General features: G+C 42.6%; 1 protein-coding gene across 1 annotated transcript in view; it reads left to right on the forward strand.

The window, feature by feature from the left end:
* STAG1 (stromal antigen 1) overlaps window positions 1-14,829 on the forward strand; it is a gene marked incomplete at its 5' end in the record, with an annotated part of 71,487 nt that overhangs the window by 37,040 nt on the left and 19,618 nt on the right. The window contains 4 exons of the mRNA XM_010087987.1: window positions 62-142; window positions 7,914-8,006; window positions 11,545-11,719; window positions 13,956-14,095. Of these exons, the coding sequence (XP_010086289.1) occupies window positions 62-142; window positions 7,914-8,006; window positions 11,545-11,719; window positions 13,956-14,095 (489 nt within the window). The remainder of the gene's footprint in view (window positions 1-61; window positions 143-7,913; window positions 8,007-11,544; window positions 11,720-13,955; window positions 14,096-14,829) is intronic.

Raw genomic sequence — 14,829 nt, forward strand, 5'->3', positions numbered from 1 at the left:
ACTTTACTGTTGTGCTTGGTATTTCTGGGGTGCTGGGTTCTTTGTGTTCCCTCTGTTACAGATAGTCGTTCAGGCGCTGCAGTGTTCCCATTACTCGATTCTCTGGCAGCTGGTGAAGATCACCGAAGGCTCCCCTTCCAAAGTAAGTAGGCGTTTGACCATACAGATTTTTCTGAAGAAACACAGCTTGCCTAAAAAGGCACTAGACCTGGTTCTCTGTGACTCCACTCACCGTGCAGTCTTTTTATGTCATTGTGAACCAGATATAAAATGTTGGTGTTTTGATTTCTTCAATATTTTGAGATCTGTTTAACATCCCACACATGTCTAAATAAGCTGTACAAATAGTGGAAGCTTGTCTTTATCAGGATTTGATACTAGCTGATTTTTATATTTTTATTACTGAGAATATTTAATGCACTGTGTTGTGAGTACAGCAGTTTGCAGGAACGCGTGAGTGATGTTGACAGTACTTACCGAGGAGTTGTGGGCAATGTGTTGGTCTGTACACCACAGATAGCTTCACACTTCTGGGCGTTTACCTTGCTCACCTTTTGCTTACATCACTTAAGTTGCTAAATACAAATGCAAGGTTACCAGCAGTGGCGATTACAAACAAAAAGTAAGTGCATGCAAATGTAGTGCAGTGAGGACCACTTGTTTGTTGTTCTTAACTTTTCCAGGACCTTTCCTTAGCTCCTTTCTCAACCGGAGGCCAACATCCTGTCTTTCTAGGGCTTTTTCAAAAGTAATATATCAAATTGGAACGGTATGAAAACTGCAACAAACATTTCTGACCCAGCATGTCAATGTGTGGGTCCGTCCAGCCTTCTGGTGTTCCTTTGCTGTGGCTGTGACCATCTGAGGACAGAGGGAGGTGATGGTTTGTGGGCTGCAGTGCTGTCTTTAGCAGACCAATGGATATAGCGGTAAAATCAGAGAAGCTTGTGGACACAGAAACCTTTCAGGTTTGAAATAAAAGCAGAAGATTACAAACCAAATACAAGCTGAAAACAATTGCTTGGTTTCTGTTGAGATACGGATGAGGTAAACTTGCCTCTGAAAGAAAAGGAAAAGGTCATTGCTGCCCATGGGGAGTGGGAGCAGGGGAAGGCAAGGTAGTTCAGGCAGGTACCGGGAGGGCAGGAGGAGCTGGATAGCGGGGAAGGGAAAGAAGATGAAAGATGAAAAGGCTAATGGGGAGAAGGGAATTTATAATATGTCATAAAACTTATCTTGGGTCCTTTTTTTTTTCTGTATCCCTTAGATTTATGAATTCTTGTTCCCAGGCTGGTATTTAGAAGATGATTTTTTTAGATTTCCCTTGAGCATCCAGGCTGAGAGATCAGAGATGGAGGGATTGATTTATAGGAAACGTTCATCTGCTGCCAGCTGGGTCGTTTGTTTGAGTTCCAGCTGGCAAAACGTAGCTGCTCTGTTTCACCTGGTTAGTTACCATGTAGGCAGTCAGTGCACAGGATAAAGTATATTAACATTTTAGAATTGCAGGTGCAAAATTCAAGGGTGTTAATGTTTCTGTGGGAAACATTATTTTGGTAGTAGTGGGCATACATTGGCAAGGTTTGCATTTCATCATCAGGTGTGATTAAGATGAATGGTGCTCTGCATCCAAGAGGTGTCCATGTTATTGCAGGGAGTTTGCAGGTGGGATGGGTGGTTCTGGTAAGATTCCTTTCAAAGTAAGTTCTTCTTTGAGTAGAGCTCAAAATTGCTTAGTAATTTTGTGTGTTGGTTCTAGGGTACAGCCATACATGACAACAGGAGTATACGATTGGGAACAGAATCTTTTTGGAATGAAGTTTGGGTTTTGGGGTTGTTTTTTGTGTGTGTATGTGTGTGTTCAGATGGCTCTTCCAAAAATCCACCCTCTCTCCTAAGAGGATTGCTGTTGTTTGGAAAGTGTCCTGGGCATTGTGCACAAACCCAGGACACAGTTATTGCTTTCTGAGAGGTGCTTTACGTTACAGCTGTTGGGTATGTTTTGGGTTACGGCTGACCATATAAGGCCAGGCGTGTTGGTTTATAGGCTTTAGACATGTGGCAGGGAAAAACTATGGACTCTTGCAGTTTAAATCAAGTTAGGATCAAGTCAGCTCATTGATTCATTAACAACACACAGTTAACCTGCAGTCAGTGCAGCACATCTCCAGGATAAGTATCAACTATACAGCAGGTAAACCAGAACGCTAGGCACTTCATAATCCTTGTGACTGCCTGCAATTTCGAACTACCCTTCTGTGGCTGTTCCCAAGTCACTCTAATCCCCTCCCCAAGACACCCACGCAGTTTGGAGTTACAGGCTCACACCCTGGCTCTCAGGGGAGGTGGGAGGTACCACCCACTGCCCTTTGGGAGCGTGAGATCCCGCACATACGTGTGGCTGCTGTTGGGTGCGTGGGTGCTCCAGCTTCCCGTGTGCCCATGCCCACAGAGCACTCCACAGTCACACACACACCAGAGGGGTGGGTTCCTGCATGTTGCACCTTCAGATGGGTGCAGGCTGCTTCCAGCTTCCAGCTGGGAGGACGTGCCCCCAGGCCCAAGCGGTGGCTGGAGTGTTGGAGTGTCTGACTCGGTTTGGCTGCTGCTCTGTTCCACCCCACAGTTCCTCTCCATGATCACAGCTTTTCATGCTGCTTTTATACTTCTTTACAAGGCAGCTCCTTCTTTTCTCAAATGTTGCTTGGTAGTCTCCTGGTTACTGGTTAATCTGGCCATTTTATGCAAATCCATTGTTAACTTTCCTCTTAGCATTATCAGATTTTAGGCAAGCGCCCCCTCCGAGCAGGTCATGTTAGGTGTGTGTTCACAGGCACTGTTGCACTTGTGTTCTCATCATATCAGCTGTTGTTTATCCAGGCTGTTACCACGAGGGTGCTCTGCAGATTTCCTCCCACTGTGTAATATCATTTGTAGATTAAAGTTTTGATCATAGAATTTAAGGAAGTGGTATCAGCATAAAAAATGTTTCAAAGACATTTTAATAGAAGGGTGGTAATTACTGATTATTTGAATTAGTAAGGAAGTCCAAATTCTCTGACCAATAACAAAGATTCCACCAGTTTAAATTAAATACAGCATGGAGTTGGGGCAGAGTTATTTTAAAACCCTTTTTCAAGGTAGCCTGTGGGGGAAAAAAAAAAAAAAAGGGCATACTGTGGAGTCATCTTGGTGTCTAAAATCTGAAAGGAAAAATTGATTACTAAAAGGAAGGGTGCAGCAGGTGAGAATGAGATATGTAAGCCTTGAAATATCCACAGTCTAGTTCTCTAATCCTTGGTCTTCCTCTTGTACATGTTCAGAGAAGGCTGAGGCTATGACAGTGTGAGCTGTTGGTAAGCACACAAGTGCTGTTCGTGGTAAACAGCAGTGTACTGGGCGGGAGTGGTTTGTACTGTGTAGTCCATGGGAGAGGTCAGTTGTAGCCTGGAGAGAAACCATTCTTCACGTGAAAAAGTATTTGAGGATGGTTTCAAAGAAAGCTGGTAATTTATCAGCAGGAGTTCTCTTGTTTGTAGATCTTGGGGAGCAAGTACAGTCTTGAGGTAGAAGATTGGGGATTAGATTGTACAGTTGTTGCTTCCATCTGGATTTCTTCATGTGTTCAATAAACCAGGTGCCTGGCACCACTGTGCTGTGCACTGGACATGTATGTAATGAAAACGAAATATTTGCAGAAGAATAGAGTCCAAAATCTTAGAACAGTAAAAAAAAAATAATAATAATAATAATAGAGCTGTTGTGGTTAAAACCCAGCTAGCAGCAACAAATACCACACAGCTGCTCACTCACCCTCCCCTCTCCCAGGGGTGGGGGAGAGAATTAAAGGGAAAAGGTGCTTGCAGGTTGAGATAAGAACAATTTAATAACTAAACTACAGTAACATTGAAAATAATAATGAAAATAATATCCAAATACACAAATGAATGATGCACATTGCAACTGCTCACCACCCGATGGCTGAGGCTCAGCCTGTTCCCAGGTAGCCATCCTGGAGCAGAGATTGTCCCGAAGCCACAGTCCTGGAAAAGACAAGAGCCAGAGAGAGAGAGAGTGCTTCCGGATAGCACCTCATAAGGTACTGGGTATGCCATATATGATATGGAACAGACCACTGGCCAGTTTGGGTCTCAGTCCTAAACCTGAGGTCAAATCCTGGGCTGGTCACTTTGGCTGTGCTCCCTCCCAGCTCCTCCTGCCCCTGCAGACACGGGCACAGCAGAGAAGCTGGAAAGTCCTTGACTGTCCTGGCAGCAGCTCTGCCCATCAGTGTGTGATCAGCTTCTCCTCAGCACAAACCCAAACAGCCTCACACCAGCTGCTGGGAAGAAAGTGAACTCTGTCCCAGCCCAAACCAGGACAGGAGCAAACATTCAGAGGCAAGACAGAGGTGAAACAGTTTGGAATGAGCAGCAGCCAGACCAGGCAAATGCATAGCTATTGCAAAGCGATGAGTGGGCAGAGGAATTATAGAGGGGATTTAAAGAACAACGTAGTGACCTGGTGTCTTTTCATATTTATATGGGCACAGTGAAAGAAAGCACAAAATGCTAAAGGGAAGAAAAGGAGTCACAAGGTGCGAAAGGTTGGATCGTGTTCCACGGTCCAGTTGAAAGTAATGGCTCTGGACCATTGTAAAGTTCAGTGAAGAGTTGGAGTTGCAAGGAGAGTTAATTCTGTAAATTATTAGTTTAGAGGAAAGGCGGTGGGAAAATAGGAAGAAAAACATCGGCTTTTGTAGATGAACCTAGCAAAAGGACAGCATTTCTAAATGGCTTCAATGGAAGAAAAAAAAAAAAAAGCTTCAATTTAAAGCTAGAAAATAACTGAAGAATGTTAGAGAGTAGTCTTGTGAACACAGCTGTTCAGTTACAAGTGGTGGCAAAGCCAATACACGTCCTTGCTTTTAGTGGCTCATTCGTGTTCCTACCATGGGCTAGTTACATTTTAAGATACTACGCTGTACAGGTCAGGAAAGGGTTATTTTTATCCTGGGTCACTTTTAGGGATCCAGTTCACAGTGTGGTCCCATGGTTTTACCCTGGCAACCAAGAGGATGGTAAAATTTTTTCACACCAGTGAAGCCAGCATGTCAGGTCATCACACGTTAGGAGCCTTGGCTGTGCCTCTGAGAATGGTAAAAGACTTGAAAAATGTAATTAATTTTTTTCTTCCCATTTCCTCTTTTGAAAATAAAAAAAAATAGTACTCTGTAATAGCCTGGGGATTTCTCCAAATTTAGAAAAGTTCCAGATGTCTCTGTTGCACTGTCAAGTCAGGCTCTCTTTTGCTGTCTGTAACTTTTCAGCATGAATCTTTGTCATGCCATCGAGAGAGGATAATAAATAATGTGTACCTACGTGTGACTCATTCTTTGACAGGAAGAAAAATGGGAAACGTGCTCATTCACTTTTTAACCTTTATATAGGATTTTGTCATAGGCTTTAGTTTCACTGTTGAGTTCATTGACATCTAAATGGGAGACAATTCTGATGGAAAGCAGGAAGTTATCAAAGTGTTTGCAATCCCAGTGATTAAAGATGTAAATCAGATGGTTGTGTAACAGCTGACAAGCCTGGTGTCAGGCCCAGGTAAAATCTTGGACTGGCTGGGAGGAAGCACAGACAGTACAGGGCCGACGGACAGAACCAACGTGGCCAAGAGATAAGACCGGGAGGAACAAACAGATCTGTTCTTGAGAAGATGGCATTTTCAACCGACAAGGAAACCAGCTGAAATACCAGGTTCTGTAAGACATTGGTACCACATTGCACTTCAGGTGAATGTGTGAATTGAATGTAATTCACATTCAAAAGCTCAAAGCTGATCAGTATATTAGAAAAAAGTTGTAAGTAGGAAATCGTCACACAGCTTCTGGTGCATTCCAGAAGAGATCGTTCTCTGCTAAAACCTGATAGTTTTACCAATCGTCATGGAAAGTGAAGGCATTGAAAATGTGGATGTTCTAGATCAACTGTTAAACAAAATACAGCTGAAAAAACAAAGAGGCATTTGAATGCTGCCAGATGGAAGGCTTCTGTCTGGGAATAAGAAGGCTGATGAGTGGAAGGCTGGGACTCAGAACAGCACAGGGTGGGGCGGTGGCACAAAGGGATCCTTGCTGACATTATCAGAGGAAAATCCATCAGGAGTAGGAAGGTGAGGTGGGTCACAGACCTTCAGCGTCCAGTCACACTCACTCCATTTAAAACTAGAAGAGGTTCAGAGGTTTGGGAACACTTGGGGTGCTTCAGCACGCGTGCAGACCTGCCTTCTGCTGTGAACCAGTACGGGAGGGACACATGGACCACAAAAAGGCTGCACAGTAAACAAAGAGTGACAAGATCTTACGACAGCAAGCAATAAAAAGCTAAAACGAGAAATGAGACACACGGGCTGAACAGCCAGCATAATGAAAACCTGGCATTTTTAGCAGGGAAGATGCTGCATATGCACTCTGTGGATTCTTTAGCTGCAGGCTGGCCGTTGCTCTGTCGGGCACGCTGTCTGCCGTGGGAGAGCTGATAGAGGTGTGGTGGGGAACGTCTGCCGGAGCAGCAGCAGTCGTGGTGTGAGTCTGTGGCTGGCGTGATCCCTTCCTTACACGAGACCAGTGATGGTGGAAACTGGGAGGGGAGAGGTCTCTGGAGCAGTGGTGCAGGTGCACGTGAGAAGTGCTGTCGTCCTGCAGAACTGCTGGTGGAGGAGCACGGGAGGAGCTCTGGGTGCTGGAGAGATGCCGTGGGGCGGGAGCGTTCGTATCGCCTGAGCAACACGGAGCAGCAGGATCTGGGAACCGGTGCTGACAGAGCCAGTCCATTGACAAAAATGGGAGTTAACGCAAAGTCACCAGTCACAAGTTCTTCTCTCCTCTCCTCTCCTCTCCTCTTCTCTCTTCTCTTCTCTTCTCTTCTCTTCTCTTCTCTTCTCTTCTCTTCTCTTCTCAGTGTTTGGTTTGTTACTGATGTAAGCAAAGTAACTATTTCCATATGTGCCAATTAGCTGTGTCCATTTTCAGTGTGTTCCTTGGTTATGAAGGAGGCACTCCTTGCTTCTCACATGGGAGGGTTCTTGTTCTTGTGTAGTTGTTCTGCTGTTTCCGTGTGGCTATTTGCTGTATTCTTAGGATTATGCTCCAGTATCTTACATTTTGTTTTGATTTGTTTTCACTAGTTTATCTCGTTATCCCCAAAAATTCCTCAGGGTACAGCATTCATTCCCCCAGATGAAGGCAGACAGCTTTCCTGTTGAACCTGCCGCTTCTGGCACCCACATTGCAATGCGCCTCACTTGTCTCTAGATCCAGATTATCAACAGCAGTCATTCATTTATCTCCTCCACCCACAAATCCTCTTTCTCCAGACCAACAAGCCTCCCTCCTCCTCCCCTAAGTAACCAGATTTCTGTGATCTGCCTGCACGTTTCCCGTGTCTGCGGGCAGTTAGGAGAATGTTTTTGTTGAACTTGAGACATTCCTTGGGAATTCACTTTTTTGTCCATGTTGATTTATCTGAGTACAGAATTCATTGTAAACCACCAGATAAGCCGACCTTGATGTATTAAACTTTTGTTCTGAAACATTTATAATTTACATTCAATATAAAATACAGAGAATTTTAACTCAGGAATGTATTGTTTTATTATTATTGTTTGTTACAAGGAAACCTTGTGTCATTCCTCTGAAAATTAAGGACTTGTTTTACTCTGTGCTGTATGAATATTTGTATATATATGTATATATTGTATATATGTATATAATATAATGTATATTTTCAGGGCCTCTCCATTTTTGTTTGGCTGGTTTATAGGTTGGATGTATGAAATGATCACCATCTTTTTATTTTGCTTTTTCGTAGCAACCTTTTATTAATATTTTTTAATGTTTATTCTAGGAGGACCTGTTGGTATTGAGGAAAACTGTGAAATCCTTTCTGGCTGTCTGCCAGCAGTGTCTATCGAATGTCAACACTCCGGTCAAAGAACAGGTATGGAAAAATGTCTGTCACATGCTTTTACAAACACGTGAATATTAAACTGTAGGAAAACTCAAAGACGACACTGTACCAAGCCTAAAGTCCTGTGTGCCATCTGTCTAAATAAAAGCGAACGCTCCATAGCAAGAGCTGTATTAAAAGCACCTTCAAAGCACAGCTGGTGTCAAACTCGCGTGTGATAGAACATCAGGATCACCTGGATGCCTGGGTTCCCGTCCAACTGTTGTAACTTTAGGCATCTAACTCAAACACCTAAAATAAAGCCTGTTCCTTTGGACACTTGCTGTATTAACAGATGGAGATAGGCACTTCTAGAGGGTGGTTGAGATCTCAGATCAGCTGGGTCTTTATCTGTATATTTCTGGATTTTTTTCCCCTCGTTATTGACTAACAGGGAGTCTAGAGTGACTGCTTTCCTGCCTGCCAAAGGCAGATGCCTGAAGCTAAACTGGAAAAATCTAAGCCTCGGTGATATTTCATTATTTCATTATTCTGATAATGCAGTTAAATGTAGTGGTGAATACTAATTATTGTATCTCTATTTTATGTTGTGGCTAATGGGAGAAAATTAAGGCTTCTTGCAGTACAGGTCATGCTACTGGGTATTTTCTAGCAGAAAAAAATGAATTGATTTTCCAAAAATACTCTGAATAACACTCGAATCTGGTGTCCTCTCACACTATGCAAACATTGTCACTTGACAAATAGTTATGTCTCCTTGAGAAATCAAATAGCCATTTACATTTATTAAATATAAAGATCTGGAGGTTTTTTGGGTTCTCATCAATTTAATTATTATAGCTTAGGTTGCTGTGCTTCCCTGTTTGGTAGGGTGACTGAAAACTTATGTGCGTGCATCTCTCTGCACACATATGCCAAAAGTATATATGTGAAGTATAATTACATAGTAAGGTATCAGATTTTTTTTTAATGGTTCAGTGTAATTATCCAATTGTTTGGTTTAGATTTTTGGAAAGCTGTGCTCACATGGAGTGGGAAGCTTCTGCTATGTGTATTTAGAAATTGAAATAAAACAAATCAAATTATTTGTTGAAATAATATGCAGTCTCTGCAAAAACAGTAGCTGGTTTGCTTGCTGAGATTTTGTAAATATATGCTGATTTATATCAAGTCTGTTGGCATCTTTTCGTTGTCTGCAAATTGCATCAGACCTTCCAAGATTTTGCAAAGACTGTAACTAACGTTCCTGTGGTTTTTGCCCGTATTTTGTTAAAGATAATACTTCTTAGAAGACAGTTTTATGTTTTTGGAAGATAGCTCTGCTTGGCATTTACACTATGTTCTACAAGCTGATAAATATAAATATTAAAAGCTCAGAGATGTTTCTAGTTCACGTATTTTTAAAAGACTCTGAGGTGTCATTGTCTTCCAGCAGATTTAACTTCAGTAATTGTTTTTTAATGTAAGTAGTTACTCTTGGCTTATTTTATTAATATTGTATAATGTGAAAATATCATCCAGCTTCATGAAAATGCCAACCACTCTCGCATAAGCTAACACTAATGCCTCTTCTGCGTCAACAAATGGTAAATCATCCTTCCCACTGCTGCGGTGTTTTTGTTCTTGATATATATTAACGTGTTTTTATTCTCTTATTATTAGTGGCCACGATGTTTTTTACACTGGTAATTTAGACTTTTCTTACAAGCTCATTTGCAGTTCTGTGGATGCTTTCAAACCTCAGCTAGACACAGCCATGACCTAGAGACAGCAGGTGTCCCAAACAGAGCAGGTTGGACTAGAGACTCCACAGGTCCCTTCCAACTGACACTTTGATCTTTTTAATTTTCTTCCTTAAAAAGAATATTTCTGGAAAGGCAGGACTGTTCCTTAATCCTTTTGTTTTACTGGATTTTCTTCCTAATTCTGCCTAAATTATATTGTCTCCCTACCATTTTTGCTTCTTAATTTATACATTCTTTCCAGAGAAGATCAATGTACATGTCAGAGGAGGGGGAAAAAAGTATTAAGTATTTATAGAAACGGGTCTCAAACATTTCAAATTTTCCTAGACTAAGTGAGTGAAATAAATCTCCTGTGACTGATGTATCTATGAGATACAGACATCTGTATCTGAGTCCACTGCTGTCTTTATATTGGACAGAAATAAGCACTCTCAGGGCATAATTCATATGCTCTTTTTTAGAAGTCTACGTTAGATTAAATTCTAGTGAGTATCAAAGGAGTTTAGAGCAGGTGAGTCAGCGCTGAAATGAATCACAACTCTTTGGATCCAGTGCAGAAAAATCCCAAATATTGGCATGTCTCCAAAGTCTAAGCAGAATACGGTTTGCAATGATTTGCGTTCTGTTCTTGCTGAAGTACAGCTCATTCAGATTTTAGAACTTACTTCAAGGCATCAGTGAGCTGCTGTGAAGTTCAGCGTTCCCAGAGATTTCGTTCTGGAGGTTTGTAAAACAGATTGCTCTCGTTCGCTACTTTACCTTCGACTCAGTTCAAAAATATGTTTAAACACACATGTAACTCTCTGACTGTTCAGCTGTTTGTAGAGGGCGAACATGGGGCTGAATCAAAGCCTAGGTTGGAGTCTATGCATCTGTCAGAGCTGCTGTCCCGTCTCTCTTCAGCTGAAAATGCCTCTGGCCTGCAGCGTACCTGGGCATGGTGACGGGCACGGCCCCCACCGAGATCCTGCGGGCTGCGGGGCGAGAGCGGCACGGCCAGCATAGGTCTTCTGCACATTCACACGCTGAACCTTCCTCTCTTTCTCAGTTCTCAGCACCTGAGGTTAAAGATGGAGAAACTAAGATGATTACAAAGTATTTTCTGAAAGGTGCTCAGGTGGTGAGTGCAATGCAAATGGACGCAGCTGGCTGAGGCATTCCAGCATGAGCCGCTGGGGAAAATCGTGTTGTTCTTGTGCATGGGAGTACACGGATAAAGTTATTAATAACTGCCTTCTTTCTCTGTTCTCAGGTAACGAGGGCATGATAGTAATGAGCATAAATCATTGAAAATTCTGCCCTGGTTGGCTTTTATCTAGATTTGAAAGCTACGCAGAGTTACTTGATTCTTTTTGCAGAGAATTGTTGACAAAATTCTGCAAGGATTTCCTTGCGTACAGCTCCTTCTCTATATTTTTGGGATCTGACAGTGGCTACTCTTGGATTTTCCCTCATAATGTTATTAATTTTTTTTCCTTGTTTGACTATTCTAACTGTTTATCAAAAGAGATGTTTTACTGCGAATTTGGTTACAGCCATTGGATCAGAGGTAGATTTAAGCGTTCTTTCCATAGAGAAGAAATGAAAGTTAAATACGGATCATCCTGGACATGGGAGAGGTAGTAAACACACCAAAGGCATAACATTTTAAAGTTAGGGGAATCCAGCATGAGCACTTTTCACAGCACACAAACAACCACAGCCGAGTACAGTTAAAGAAGGACATTTAATAATAGCAGGAGCTATCTGGAAATTAGATAAATGGTCTTTTATTTTATACTTACTTACACTCCTTACTGCATTCATTCTCTTTTACCTTTCAGGCTTTCATGCTGCTCTGTGATCTCTTGATGATTTTTAGTCATCAGCTGATGACTGGAGGTCGAGAAGGTCTTCAGCCTTTGGTGTTTAATCCAGATTCAGGCCTCCAGTCAGAACTTCTCAGTTTTGTGATGGACCATGTCTTTATTGACCAAGATGATGAAAACCAGAGCATGGGTATGTTCAGCTTTCCTGTTTTCTATGGGCTGTTTTTCGTAGCAGACACAGAAGAGAGAAGGAACCAGGTTTTTCATATCGCTTTGCTCATGTTTTCAGAATTATTCCTTCTTTATTTTTGGGAGGAGTGAATATGAAATATTCAGTACTATTTGTGTTAAAGAAGAATAAGTACTTACAAAGTTCACTTCATAAAAATAGATGTTTTCAGAAGACAAGGGAGTTGCCTGTAACTACAAGCTATAAATCTGGACAAAATTATTCTTCCTGTACTCATCTATATTTTTCTTGATATTTATTTCTAAAACAGCACAGTCTTAGTTCAGCAGCAGACTTCATTTAATACAGCTTCAAGGGAGGAAGCATGATGGAACAGTTCACAGAAGAGAAATCCTTTAGAGTTACTAAGTAGAGTTGCAGGATCCTGAAGGCAAACCTCACCAGCAAAGCTCTAGGTGCAGAAGGCCCGAAGAAATCTGATGTTCCTCCAAAATAACCAAATCAAGCTCAGGACATAACTGATTTGGCTGGAGACTGGGAGGGTACTTGGGGAAGTGTCATGTACGCTTGCGTGCTTCCTTGCTCTTTCCCAGGCATCTGTGCGTGACTGCGTTGAGAGGCCGCGGTTGGAGGTGACCCCATCTCCACCTCCTCACAAGGATGACTTGGAATTCTGGCTGTCACTCGGGGAGAGGCAGATTTGTCACTTAGGTCTGGTTTTAAATAACTCGGTGCTGTGTTACAGGTGCCTAAAGGCAAGTACAGAGATACCAGATTTCTGAATCCAGAACAGGTTTGGGCAAGAGCTGGGTTCCCAGATAGTCAAACCATGTGAAAGCTGCTGAGCGCGTGCTGCGGTGCTCTTTCTGGCACCTTTTCTGCATTTCCGCTGTACTCAGCTGCTAGTATGTTAGCGTGACACATCGTTGCTATTTTAGATCTTTTAAGACAGCAATATATAGAACTAAGGTCTCAGAGAATCTATTCTTGCTCTAAAGGTGCTTTCAGGCTTCTAGTCCCCAGGTCCTCAGCAGCTGACATCTTTCCTTCTTGAGCATCTCTTGGGATTCCTGGGAAGAACACATTTTGAAACACTTGTTCACCAGAAATCTGTGTGCAGTTAATCATACTTTGTGAGTTCAATGTTCAGAAAGAATACATCAGGGATAGATTTTAGGAGGATGGTGTCTAATTTATTTTTGCTCTTTAGCAAAATTGCTGCTCGTTAACGTCCTGTGATTGGACTGGGAAGACAGCAAAGAGATGGATGAAGATCTTTGTGCATAATCTCCTTTCCCTAGTGCTGCTCTGACTCCATGAAGTCAGTCTGGCCATTTATAACTTCTGGTATTTGGAACACCTCAGTAATGATAAAATAAATTAAGCAAAGGGTGGGGGGAGTGTGCTGATGGGCTTCAATTCCATGGGATAAAGCACTGCAGGATGAAAACATGCATGCATGTTCACAGTCAACTCCGCTGCTCGTAGATTTCCTGTGATCAAATACGTGACTCGAGGACTGTGGCTCTGTGGGGACTCCAGTAAGAGTCGCAGCTGACACTGTGTCCCTCCTCCCCCCTGCACAGGTCTCTGCTTCTCCAGACTGGTGGGAAGATTCCCTCCAAGAACAAGCTCTTCTAAATACCACTGAATATTTACTTTATTACAGTGGTTATAGCTGATTTCATTTTCTTATATAAGTTGTGAAATATGCTTTTATTACATGATAGAATATTTCACATTTTATGGGTATAGCCTCATTGTAATTCACGGAGTGGAGTGTTTGTACTTCTGACATTGCCATTCAGTGGTGGTGTTTCTGACAGCTGAGATAAACTTCCTATTGCTGCTTCTAATTTTCCTCCTGTGGAATATGTGTAGCTTAGTCATGTTAAAGTATCTCCAAATGTTTCAAAAGTTAGGCAAAAAACGTTCTACAAGTCCCCACTGTGGCCTTTCACAGGGTAAAGAAAATAAGTGATCCATTTCCATGTGGATTGCGTTTAGTACCTGTTCAGGACTACAGCATCCTTGGTCAGTCGTGTGTCATGTTCCTGAGCTTTCCTAAAGGTCCTAACATAGGCAGGACTCAAGAATTATCACCTTTCATTTTAGCTTCTCCTGCAACAATCCTTGCTTCATTTTGAATATTTTTTTCTAAAACCTACCCTTCAGTAATGTTGCTTTAGAACATAGCAGTTCCTTACAAACATATTCTTGTTGTTGATGCTTTCAGAGGGAGATGAAGAAGATGAAGCTAACAAAATAGAAGCTTTACATAAGAGAAGAAACCTTTTGGCTGCCTTTAGCAAGCTGATAATTTACGACATTGTGGACATGCATGCAGCAGCAGATATCTTCAAACACTATATGAAGGTACAGCTCTGTGTATTCTCCTCTCCTTCACTGAACACAGGCTGTGGTGTCATGGCCGCTCGTCCTCTCCCTTCCAGCACAGTAGTTAAAGGCTGAACACTTTTGAAAGCTTTTCCAGCCTTATTTGATTTCTTATAGTAGTTTTTCTTTTCTAAACCACGCCTGCTACTGAGAAGCCGTTAGCTCTGAGCCTCCTCTCCTGCGTAGCAGGAGTGCCTTACTAAAGGCAGTGCCAGAATTTGGTCCTGCACGGTGCTGGGTGTTCCCAGAGAGGCTCCCCTCTGCAGAGAATTTCTCACCCTGCTCCTCAAACTCATTCCTAGAATCTACAGTAACAGTCAGCTGTTCAGCGTTAGGTTCAGCTGGGAGTCTGGCAGTCTTGGTGCTTGCCATAAGGGAGCAGGCGGTTTGGTGAGAAAAGATGGTTTTAAAAAGGAAAGCAGTAACAAATCTCTGTGTGGGACTGCTGTAGGTGTGTGTGCATCACCTGAGTGTCTCACCAGCTCCCACTGCCTCCGTACAGGATGGAGGCACAGTGGAATTCAGACAGCCCTGCTGCTCAGCCACCGCCACACCCTGCTCTGGCGAGGTTACTGCCAGAAACCAGGCATGTCAGCAGCCCTGGCGCTGCCCAGCAGCACACAGCCCCGCACTTATAGCACAGAATCACAGACTGGTTTGGGTTGGAAGGGACCTTAAAACCCATCCAGTTCCACCCCCTGCCATGGGCAGGG

The sequence above is a fragment of the Pterocles gutturalis genome, unplaced genomic scaffold (assembly GCF_000699245.1).
Source record: "Pterocles gutturalis isolate BGI_N339 unplaced genomic scaffold, ASM69924v1 scaffold42026, whole genome shotgun sequence".
NCBI lineage: Eukaryota > Metazoa > Chordata > Aves > Pterocliformes > Pteroclidae > Pterocles > Pterocles gutturalis.